The sequence below is a fragment of the Ranitomeya imitator genome, chromosome 1 (assembly GCF_032444005.1).
Source record: "Ranitomeya imitator isolate aRanImi1 chromosome 1, aRanImi1.pri, whole genome shotgun sequence".
NCBI classification, from domain to species: domain Eukaryota; kingdom Metazoa; phylum Chordata; class Amphibia; order Anura; family Dendrobatidae; genus Ranitomeya; species Ranitomeya imitator.
The window spans coordinates 720,551,207-720,563,837 of NC_091282.1; the positions used below are offsets into that span (position 1 = coordinate 720,551,207).

Below are 12,631 nucleotides of genomic sequence, written 5' to 3' on the forward strand. Positions count from 1 at the left end.
TCAAAAAGTCAAATGGTGCTCCCTCCCTTCTGAGCTCTGCCGTGCGCCCAAACAGTGGGTTACCCCCACATATGGGGCATCAGCGTACTCGGGATAAATTGAACAACTTCTGGGGTCCAATTTCTCTTGTTACCCTTGTGAAAATAAAAACTTGGGGGCTACAATATCTTTTTTGTGGAAAAAAAAATATTTTTTATTTTCACGACTCTGCATTCTAAACTTCTGTGAAGCACTTGGGCATTCAAAGTTCTCACCACACATCTAGATAAGTTCCATGGGGGGTCTACTTTCCAAAATGGGGTCACTTGTGGAGGGTTTCTACTGGTTAGGTACATCAGGGGCTCTGCAAACGCAACATAATACCCGCAGACCATTCTATCAAAGTCTGCATTCCAAAACGGCGCTCCTTCCTTCCGAGCTCTGCCGTGCGCCCAAACAGTGGTTTACCCCCACATATGGGGTACCAGCATACTCAGGACAAATTGGACAACAACTTTTGGGGTCCAATTTCTCTTGTTACCCTTGTGAAAATAAAAACTTGGGGGCTAAAAAATCTTTTTTGTGGAAAAAAAAAATATTTTTTATTTTCACGGCTCTGCATTATAAACTTCTGTGAAGCACATGGGGGGTTCAAAGTGCTCACCACACATCTAGATATGTTTCTTAAGGGGTCTAGTTTCAAAAATGGGGTCACTTGTGGGGGGTTTCCACAACGCGACATGGCGTCCAATCTCAATTCCAGCCAATTCTACATTGAAAAAGTAAAACGGCGCTCCTTCACTTCCAAGCTCTGCGGTGCGCCCAAACAGTGGTTTACCCCCACATATGGGGTATCGACGTATTCAGGAGAAATCGCACAACAACTTTTCTGGTCTAATTTCTCCTGTTACCCTTGTGAAAATAAGAATTTGTGGGCAAAAAGATCATTTTTGTGTAAACAAAAGCGATTTTTTTATTTTCACGGCTCTACGTTATAAACTTCTGTGAAGCATTTGGGGGTTCAAAGTGCTCACCACACATCTAGATAAGTTCCTTAAGGGGTCTAGTTTCCAAAATGGTGTCACTTGTGGGGGGTTTCCACTGTTTAGGCACATCAGGGGCTCTCTAAACGTGACATGGTGTCCGATCTCAATTCCAGCCAATTCTGCATTGAAAAAGTCAAACGGCGCTCCTTCACTTCTAAGTTCTGCGGTGCGCCCAAAAAGTGGTTTACCCCCACATATGGGGTATTGGCGTATTCAGGAGAAATTGCATAACAAAATTTATGGTTACATTTCTGTTTTTACACTTGTGAAAATAAAAAAAATGGTTCTTAATTAAGATGTTTGCAAAAAAAAGTTAAATGTTCATTTTTTCCTTCCACATTGTTTCAGTTCCTGTGAAGCACGTAAAGGGTTAATAAACTTCTTGAATGTGGTTTTGAGAACCTTGAGGGGTGTAGTTTTTAGAATGGTGTCACACTTCATTATTTTCTATCATATAGACCCCTCAAAATGACTTCAAATGTGATGTGGTCCCTAAAAAAAAATGGTGTTGTAAAAATGAGAAATTGCTGGTCAACTTTTAACCCTTATAACTCCCTAACAAAAAAAAATTTTGTTTACAAAATTGTGCTGATGTAAAGTAGACATGTGGGAAATGTTATTTATTAACTATTTTTCGTGACATATCTCTCTGATTTAAGGGCATAAAAATACAAAGTTTGAAAATTGCAAAATTTTAAAAATTTTCGCCATATTTCCGTTTTTTTCATAAATAATCGCAAGTAATATCGAAGAAATGTTACCACTAACATGAAGTACAATATGTCACGAAAAAACAATCTCAGAATCAGCGGGATCCGTTGAAGCGTTCCAGAGTTATAACCTCAAAGTGAGTGGTCAGAATTGCAAAAATTGGCCTGTCATTAAGTACCAAATTGGCTCTGTCACTAAGGGGTTAACATTACATTTGTTTACTATTGATGCTGCATAGGCAGCATCAATAGTAAAAAGTTGGGGGGACACAGGGTTAATAGCAGTGGTTATGGAGTGCGTTACTCGCAGCATACCGCGGTCCGTTACAGCCGGCATTAACCCTGTGTGAGCGGTGACTGGAGGGGAGTATGCGGGCGCCGGGCACTGACTGCGGGGAGTAAGGAGCGGCCATTTTCTTCCGGACTGTGCCCGTCGCAGATTGGTCGTTGCTGTTCTCTTTGTGAATAAAAGGAAAATTTGGCGAAAATTTTTCAATTTTCCAACTTTGAATTTTTATGCCCTTAAATCACAGAAATGCGTCACACAAAATACTTAATAAGTAACATTTCCCACATGTCTACTTTACATCAGCACAATTCTGGAACCCAAATTTTTTTTATTAGGGAGTTATAAGGGTTAAAAGTTGACCAGCAATTTCTCATTTTTACACCACCATTTTTTTAGGGACCACATCTTATTTGAAGTCATTTTGAGGGGTCGATATGATAAAAAATAACCAAGTGTGACACCATTCTAAAAACTGCACCCATCTAGGTGCTCAAAACCACATTCAAGAAGTTTATTAACCCTTCAGGTGTTTCACAGGAATTTTTGGAATGTTTAAATAAAAATGAACATTTAACTTTTTCACACAAAATTTACTTCAGCTCCAATTTGATTTATTTTACCAAGGGTAACAGGAGAAAATGGACCCCAAAAGTTGTTGTACAATTTGTCCTGAGCACGCCGATACCCCATATGTGGGGGTAAACCACTGTTGGGGCAATGCAAAATTTTTTCCCACACAAATAATTTTTTAGCCCCCAGTTTTGTATTTTCCCAAGGGTAACAGGAGAAATTGGACCCAAAGAGTCGTTGTCCAATTTCTCCTGAGTACGCTGATACCCCATATGTGGGGGGGAACCACCGTTTGGGCACACAGGAGAGCTCGGAAGGGAAGGAGCACTGTTTTACTTTTTCAACGCAGAATTGTCTGGAATTGAGATCGAACGCTATGTCGCGTTTGGAGAGCCCCTGATGTGCCTAAACAATGGAAACCCCCAATTCTAACAGAATCCCTAACCCTAGCCCTATACCTAGCCATAAACCTAGCCCTAACCCTAACCCTAGCCCTAACCCCAACCCTACCCCTAATCCTAGCCCTAACCCTACCCCTAATCGTAGTCCTAACCCTAATGGGCAAATGGAAATAAATACATTTTTTTAATTTTATTATTTTTCCCTAACTAAGGTGGTGATGAAGGGGGGGTTGATTTACTTTAATAGCATTTTTTAGCGGATTTTTATGATTGACAGCCATCTCAGACTAAAAGACGCTTTTTATTGCAAAAAAAATAGTTTTTGTTTCGCCACATTTTGAGAGCTACAATTTTTCCATATTTTGGTCCACAGAGTCATGTGAGGTCTTGTTTTTTTGCGGGACGTGTTGACGTTTTTATTGGTAACATTTTCGGGCACGTGACATATTTTGATCGCTTTTTATTTCTATTTTTGTGAGGCAGAATGACCAAAAACCAGCTATTCATGAATTTCTTTTTGGCGCGGGAATTTCATTTTGCTGATGATGCTGTATTGTGGCTCGTTTTTTGCGGGATGCCCTATGCCACCGGAACACTGCGATCATGTTTGATCGCAGTGTGCCGGGGGTTACTGTAAAGTGCCAGGGGTGGTCCGTGACCGCTCCTGGTACATAGTGCCGGATGTCAGCTGTGATAGTCAGCTGACACGCGGCCGTGCTCCCCCCGTGAGCGCGGCCGATCGCATATGACATACTATCCCGTCACTGGGAATTAAGTCCCAGGTCACCTCAACGGGATAGTACATCATATGGGATTAAGGGGTTAATAAAGAAATAATAATTCCCACCCTCTGACTTTCGTTCCCAGGGGCGTGGGGGACGCAGAGAGAAAATCAACTTACACCCCTCTTTAAATACCCTGAATAATTTTTTATCCCCAGAAAAGTTGTCAGGTAATTTACCAGGTGGTTCAGGGGAACTTAGGAAACGTCCGTGGCACCCTCATCTCGAAGATAGCGAACCCTGCAAGGCACCAGCAACCTCTCTTTGGACCTGCTAATGCGACTTAGCCAGATTTCGCTACTCCAGAGACAATTTATGCATCATATGAGTGAGGTTACTCACTTGCTCTGAGAGGGTATGTAACGGGTCCATAACAAAAACCACCCCCCTGAGAGAGAAAAAAAAAACGTTTTGGTCAGTTATAATGTTGCGATCCTGGTCGCAGACTTACCGCTGGGGTCTGCGCACAGAGATACAGAGATCTAGAGACGGGAGAGGAGAGCAGCAGTGAGCTTACTGGTCTAAGCGCAGGACCTGGAGCACGGGACCCCCTCGGAGGCGTGGCCAGGGGTGGAGCCGGACGCTGGATAGCCACGGGGAATGGCAATACCGGAGAGAAGTCAGAGTAAGGCTACTTTCACACTAGCGTTAACTGCAATACGCTAAAATGCGTCGTTTTGCCGAAAAAACGCATCCAGCAAAATATTTTTTCCCCATAGACTTGTATTGGCGACGCATTGCGACGAATTGGCATACGTCGGTATACGTCTTTCGACGGATGCGTCGAAATTAGGCGACACGTCGCCTGGAAGAACGTAGATTGTAACGTTTTTTGGCTCCGACAATAAAACGTGTCTCGGCGCATCCTGCGGCATGCGTCTTTTGCTACAATGAAAGTCTATGAGCGACGGATGCGTCGAGACACGTCGTACGACTCAATGCAGCGCTGCAATACGTTTTTTTCTACTGAGCATGCTCAGAATCAGGATTTTTAATCTAATTGGCCAGACATCCCCAAATCTATATAAACCTGGTCTGGGCCTTCAACCCCCACATATGCCTGCAAGACCGAGAGAGAAGAAAGAAGCCTCCAGCCAGCCGGACATCAAGACCCCAGCCGGACACCAAGACCCCAGCCTGGCAGCAAGACCCCAGCCTGGCAGCAAGACCCCAGCTGGACACCAAGACCCCAGCCTGGCAGCAAGACCCCAGCCTGACAACAAAACCCCAGCCTGGCAGCAAGGACCAGAGACACTCCAACAGTGTGAGTATATTGCCATTTTTGTGTGTGTGTGTGTGTGTGTGTGTGCGCGCGCGCGTGCATTTGTGTATGCCGTACTGACTACAGCAAGAGCTTTTAAAACCTGAATCCAACCTGAGGCCTGCCGTCGTCCTGCAACAGCCAGTGCCCTGCTACAGTCCAGATCCACCCCGAGGCCTGCCACTGTGAAGACATCAAGCTCCAGCCGGAGGACTGATGACCGTGTGTGTGTGTGTGTGTGTGTGTGTGTGTGTGTGTGTGTGTGTGTGTGTGTGTATTTTTGTACTGCTGTGTGCTTTTGTATGTACGTGTTCACGTGCCTGCACCTTATTATGCCTTTGTCAATATTACGCCTGTTCATGTGTTATGCTTGCGTTATGACTCTGCTTGCAGGTACGTTTGTGTGCGTTTTGTTGGTTGCATGTGCATTTGTCAATGTCATATTGGTTAATGTACTTTTTTGATGTATTCACTAGTATAGTGGTTTGTGCAGCCTGTGTGTTTTTGTTTTTGTTTTTAATCTGATGTATTATTGCAAAGTCTAGTGGTCTGCAGCTTGTGGTTAGAATGTGTTTTTTTTTTTTTTACAAAGTGTAGATTTTTTTAACTGTTGAAACCATTCCAAGGTGATGTACTTGTATTTAAAATAAAGAGCATTTCTGCTCCATTGTGATTACTTTAAAAAAAAAAAAAAAACGAAAAAAAAAAATAATAAAAATGTTTAAAAAATTGTCCGTAGTATAATTTCATAAAGGTAAATTTTAAACTGGTGTATGTACCAATGGTTACACATGCAATACAGAGTTGGTTGAGGGCTCATTTTTTACTAAAGGTTATCCTTGGAAGGTTTTTTGGGGGAGGTTCTTTTTAAAAAAAAAAATGTGGTAAAAATATTTTTCCATGGTGTCTCATTTTAAATTTTCATGGAAATGAATGGTATAACCTGTTTTTGGTTTTCAGCCATTTCTCACATTTTAACAGGGTGTTTATTGGTAAACATTACCTATTTCTGCGGTGGTCTAACTCTAAATCCATTATACTTATTATATTGCAGATAGAGTAGGGACCACAGCGACCAGCCGTAGCCACCAGGACCACAGCCACTGGCCGTAGCCACCTGGACCGCATCCTGAAATTCTTAAAAGTAAGTTTTGAAGACCCCAAATCTGCTACTTCAATGTGTAGAGCAGATTGCAAGTGTCTTTTAACTTACAGACCCACCAGGACCACAGCCACCAGGACCACAGCCACCAGGACCACAGACACTGGCCGTAGCCACCTGGACCGCATCCTGAAATTCTTAAAAGTAAGTTTTGAAGACCCCAAATCTGCTACTTCAATGTGTAGAGCAGATTGCAAGTGTCTTAACTTACAGACCCACCAGGACCACAGCCACCAGGACCACAGCCACCAGGACCACAGCCACCGGCCGTAGATACCAGGAACACAATGTCCTCTTCTGGCAGCCCTCCTCCACAGCAACAGCGTGTATCGGTAAGTAACCCAATTTTTTTTGTTTTTTGTTTTTTTAATTTTCTTAATTGTTATTCACTACATGCATTTATTATGTTTAAACAGGAATCAGAATCCGATGAGGAGCTGTCAGAGGGGACCGAGATGGGTGGAGATATACAAGTGGAGGAGGAACCAAGTGTAAGTAGTTGTGAAACACTTGCTTCACACCATACACCAGCACCATACACGAAACAGATTTTCAGATACAACGGAACCAAGAAAACATATACATACATTAAAGCTAATTTTTTTTCTCCTTTATTTCAGTCTCCTGATGCTGTTGCTGCACACCATGAAGGTTCTCCCAGGCACTCCCAGAGTCGGCGGACTCAAAGCCGCGGTCGGCCATCAGTAAGTTGCTTTTTGGGGGGGGGGCTTCGATTGGTCATTTATTTTTTTTCAGTGTACTAATTTTTATTTTTTTCTTATATTTTTTTTTCTCACAGGCTTCACAGCGTGCTCCCGCAGAAGATTCTGACATTGAGATTGAAGCCCTCATCGAGGAGGTTCGCGAGCGGGAGCCGCTGTGGAACATGGCTGACCGCAGGCATGCTGACACCAGTGTCACCCGTCGGCTCTGGGAGGAAGTATGCCAGAACATATTTCCGAGGTGGGAGGACCTTCTTCCACAGCAGCAGAGCAAACTATGTAAGTATTCACTTTTCAGTGATGTTTAGAGCTGAATGTAATGTCTTGCATTTACCATTTTTTGTTTTTCTTCATTCCTGTCTTCACAGGTAGCAAGGTTAGGAAGCGGTGGCGGTCACTGAGGGATCGCTTTAAGAGGGAATTTAACCAGGAGATGCAGGCCCGGAGTGGCTCAGCAGGAAGGAAGAGAACATATAGATACGCCCCTGCCCTCTCCTTCCTGAGGCAAACCATGCTGAGTCGAGTGTAAGTATTCAACATCCCAGTAATAACCATGTTAACCTGTCTAATCACAAAACTTTTGTTTCAGTCCGGGCTTTTCCATATCAATATATTAATTGTTTTTGTTTTTTCTTTCACAGCACCTACTCCAGCCACCGTGCGCCTGCATCTTTCTCTGCGCCCTCTGGAGCGATCCCTCCTGAGTCCGCCACCGGGGACCACATCGGTAGGCCCCACACCTCTGACCCCTCTGTCCCCTCCACTTCATCCACCTCAGGCACTGTAGTGCAGCCTTCGTTACTTGCATCTGATGGTCAACAGATAGCGTTCCCTTTACCCCACCCCTCTGACCCTGCCACCTCTACACCACCGTTAGGTTCGTGGCGGCTGCGTCAGAGGGGTCAGGAAAGGAGCTATGCTCCTGAGTTCTTGCATCTAAATGCAGGCTTCCAAAGTTCTTTTAAAATTTTGGGAGAACAAGTGACTGCTGGTTTCAACATGGTGCAATCACGCATTAGTGAAACCAACCAGGAAATCAGCAGTCGCTTGGATAGGCTGCATTTAGATGTAAGTCAAGCTCCAGCAAATCTTTTTTTTCAATCCATGCTCAGGAGCATGGAAAAGCTTTCTTTTGATCAGCAGATGCGGGTAATGAATAGCTGCCATAACGCTCTTCTTAAGGTCCTCAACGAATCCCAATCTACCCCCACACCTCCCCACACATCCCAGTCACCATTTCCACACCATGCCCCCCAATATCAACGTCAGTCCCAATACCATACCAGGCCCCCAACCCAAATGTATTCCCCAGTGTTTTCGTCTTCCTTGCCCAGCTTTTCTTCCCCATTCAGTTTCACAACTACCCCAACACAACCCTCCTCTGGTCAGCCTCCTGCTTTTCACCCCCCTTCCACTGCAGAACAAACAAGTAGGGTTTCCCCAATCCCACCTACCGATGTGGTCCAACCTTCCAGCCCCTCCTCCCATAGTTACTCCACCCGACACTATCAGGACTTGTAGTCCACAAATGTTAAATTTTAGAAATGTTAAAAAAAATCTTTATCTTGCAACTAAAAAAAAATGTTTTTTGAAAATGAAAAAAAATACAAAACAAGGTTTTAAATAAAAATCTTTCTGGTTTAAAATCTACTCTGTGTGTTGATTCAATAAGGTAATTATTAAAGGTTAAGTGAAAAGAAACACCAGACGTTTTAAAGGTATAACAATTACCAAGCAAACCACACTTTGGGTTTTGTTTTTTTTTTTTTGGTTTTGTTTTGTTGCTACAAACACAATTTTTACATAAACAACAAAAGCCATGAAAAACATGTCACACAATGATGTCTTGCCATGGAATCCGCCCAACAGGTGACAAAAAATAATCTGCACACTGGTCCCTCATCCTAGTAACAGAACCGGTGGAGCGAACAGAGGCACTGCGGTAATCCCACAAGGTTGTCTCCAATTCTTCGTCATCCAAGGTAACGGGCTCCTTTGAAATGACAAAATTATGGAGCACCACACATGCCTTGACAACATCGTCTACAGTTTTGGTTTCCAGTTTTATTGCCGTCAGCAGAACTCTCCACTTTGCCGTCAATATACCGAAAGAGCACTCTACCACTCTTCTTGCTCTGGTAAGACGGTAATTAAATACCCGCTTGGTACGGTGTAATTCACGGCTGCTGTATGGTTTCAGTAGGTGCGGCGACAGTTGAAAGGCTTCATCACCTACACACACATATGGCATGGCTGGTTCACTTGTTCCTGGGAGCGGTCTTGCTGGCGGGAAATTGTATGTATCTCCATACAGGCAGCGACCCATTGGAGAGTTTTTAAACACTTGTGAGTCGTTGGACCGGCCATACGCTCCTATGTCCACAGCAAGGAATCGGCAGTTGGCGTCTGCAATAGCCATGAGTACAATGGAGAAATATTTTTTATAGTTATAGTACTCGGATCCTGTTCCTGCCGGTTTAGCAATCCTTATGTGTTTGCCGTCCACGGCACCAACGCAATTTGGGAAATTGCAAATTCTCTCAAATTGTTCGGAACTTCTCAACCAGATGTCCATTGATGGTTGTGGGATATACTCCAGCTGTAAAGTATCCCAAATCGCCCGACATGTGTCCTTCACAATTCCGCCAATAGTGGAAATCCCCAGCCTGAATTGGAAATGGAGTGAAGTCAGAGACTCACCCGTAGCTAGGAAGCTGCAGAAAGAAAAAAAAATGTAAAAAAAAATTGCACAGACCATCAACAAAAACAACCAGTGGAATGGCCTCAAAGAAACCAAAAAATTACATGCTGCAGAAAATGCTGTGCAATGTGTCAGCGCAGTTTTCTCTGCAGCATGTAATAACATTCAATATGAGCAATGACACAAGAAAAAACAACCAGTGGAATGGCCTCAAAGAAACCAAAAAATTACATGCAGCAGAAAATGCTGCGCAATGTGTCAGCGCAGTTTTCTCTGCAGCATGTAATAACATTCAATATGAGCAATGACACAAGAAAAAGAACCAGTGGAATGGCCTCAAACAAAAAAATTACATGCTGCAGAAAATGCTGCGCAATGTGTCAGCGCAGTTTTCTCTGCAGCATGTAATAACATTCAATATGAGCAATCACATAAAAAAAAAGATGCTTACCGCAGTGTCACCAGGAGCCGCTCCGCCGGTGTGATGGCAAGCCTCATCCTTGTGTCCTGCCTTTGGATGACATCCTCTAGTTTTCCAACCAAATAATCGAAATGTTCCATCCTCATCCGTACATAATTAAAGAATTTCTGTGGGTTGCACCGCAACTCCAGATAGAGAGTGGACTGGACACCCCTGGTCATCCGCAGCTCATTGATTGGATGTATCCAGAATCGTCGCACTCTCCGTTGCATCCTCCGTCTTTCTGCTGCCGCCTCCTTCTCCCGCACTATGATATCCAGGCGATTCGTCTCAAATATAACATCAGTAACCAAACTCGAAATCCTCCCAATTACACCATCCATCCTTGCCACTAAACTAAAACCCTCAAAGATGGGCTGTAAATACAGTCAGTATATAGATTTCCCTTAGTTTCCAGTAGCCAATCAAATTTTGGTGCCTCCCATTTTAACAACGGATCCGTCGTAAAAACGGATGCAACGGATGGTAAAAACGTATGCAACGCATCCAGCATTTCAACGCAACCGTTTATCGGATTTGCAACGGATCTGTCGAAATGCTGTATGCGTTGCATACGTTTTGCAGTTTTTTGACGCATCCGTTTTTTCGGGAAAAAGACGTTTTTGTGACGGTTTGCAGTTAACGCTAGTGTGAAAGTAGCCTAAGCCGCAGTCAAAACAGGAAGTCAAGAAGGTGCCAATGGGTGAGACAAAAGGGAAGTCAGGACGTAGCCAAAAGTCAGAAAAGCGGAGATAGAGGTGAGGTACAAGCGAGGCAGGCAGGCGCAGTATCCAAATGATCAAGCCAGAGGGTCAGAGCCAGATGAGTCGGTAACTATAAGATCACAAAACAAAGTACAGAACCAGAAAACAAACCAGGTCATACATAAGAGGCAATCAACACTACAGAAAGCAAGCAAGCCAGGGGGTCAGACACACAGACAGAAAGGGAATGTATAACTGAAAAAGAAACCCAGAAAGGGGCAGGTATATATATATCCTTCCCAATCCAAAAAGAGGCTACACAAAATTAACCCTGAGAGGACAGGGAAGAAACTCTGTCCACAACCACGAAATGACATTTTGTCCATTGAAAAATGTTACCCAATGGGGCAGTGCAGATGAGCAATTTTTTTCACTAACCAAATCTGCGGGTGAAAAACAAACACAGCATGTACTAGTTACTTCCATAAACCAGATGAGTGTAACGCAACTGCCAACTCCCCCTTCCCCCTGCTAGTGAGTTGTTCCCGATGTGGCCAGGGCCTGAATGTTATTCTCTGGTCCCGATGTGGCCAGTCCTGTGTCTGTAGGCCCCTGGTCCTAGTCTGGCCAGTCCTGTGTCTGTGGTCCCCTGGTCCCAGTGTGGCCAGTCCTGTGTCTGTAATCCTCTGGTCCCATTCTGGCCAGTCCTGTGTCTGTAGTCCCCTGGTCCCAGTCCTGTGTCTGTAGTCCTCTGATCCCAGTTTGGCCAGTCCTGCAACTTTATCACCTGGTCCCAGTGTGGCTAGTGCCTGAAACATGTCCCAGAGCCAGAACCTCATCCACTAGTCCCGAAGCAGCCAGGCCTGAACCACATCCCCTGGTCCCACAGCGTCCAGTGCCCTGAACCTTGTCACTTCATCTTGGAGCGACCAGTGCCTGAAGCTCATCCACTGGTCCTGAAGCAGCCAGGACCTGAACCTCGCCACCTGTTTCCGGAGCAGGCAGAGCCTAAACCCTGTCGCCTGGTTTCGGAGCAACCAATCCTGTTACCAAAATCCCCAGTGCATGAACACTATTCCTCGGTCCAAGATTGGCCTAACCCTGATGCTGAATCCAAGACCTTCGTGTCTGAACTAAGCCCTAAATCAGTGTCAGCATACCTAACCCCTGGAATCAGCAGCTGCAGTACCGGGTTCTGCCCAGGAGTGGTACCTAGCGGCTACCTGCTGCACAAGTCTGACCTCACCAATGGAGGCTCCAGTGAACACCAAGGTACCCGCTTAGTTATGCCCCGGGTAGGCCTGGCCCTGTGGCACAGTGGGTCCAAAAACCATGTGCGCCACAGCTGGGCGTAACAGTCTGCTAGGCCCTGCCATGAATGCAACAACTAACTCATCTATTTCAATCTACAGGTTCACAAAAAAAAAAAAACCGGTTGCCACATGTAGCCACAGTATGGCATCTGTTTATTTTGTCTTGTAAATGATTAATAGATGTTGCTGTTAAAAACAACTTGCATACGGACATGGAAGACAAGGGGGAAAAAATATATTTCGAGTTTTCTGGATGAAACTCTGAACAACTTTTTATACGCTTGTGTGAACCTACCCTTAGGCTGATCGAAAGACGAGCTCAGTCATATATGGAGGCAGTCACCACCTCCAGTAGTAGACTACAAAAAAAAAAATGACCTATTCCAAAAAGAATAAAGCAAGTGAGAACAAGTGCAAGCTGCCATGACTGAATAATACACAACCAAAAGCATACAGCAGCACTAAGAGCTGAGATGTAGTCCAAATATTTTTTAATGTTTGCAGACATTACTTGCTATATGGAATATACTT

General features: G+C 44.3%; 1 protein-coding gene across 2 annotated transcripts in view; it reads right to left on the bottom strand.

Annotated features, from left to right (window-relative positions):
• The window catches only part of CDIN1 (CDAN1 interacting nuclease 1), a 626,145-nt gene that overhangs the window by 548,436 nt on the left and 65,078 nt on the right, over positions 1-12,631 (bottom strand). The window contains exon 3 of one of the 2 annotated variants that reach the window (XM_069732508.1): positions 8,674-9,636. The exons of the other annotated variant lie outside the window; for it this stretch is intronic. Within the exon in view, the coding sequence (XP_069588609.1) occupies positions 8,754-9,636 (883 nt within the window). The 3' untranslated portion in view covers positions 8,674-8,753. Of the gene's footprint in view, positions 1-8,673; positions 9,637-12,631 lie in introns of those variants that run through there. 2 annotated transcript variants of the gene reach the window in all.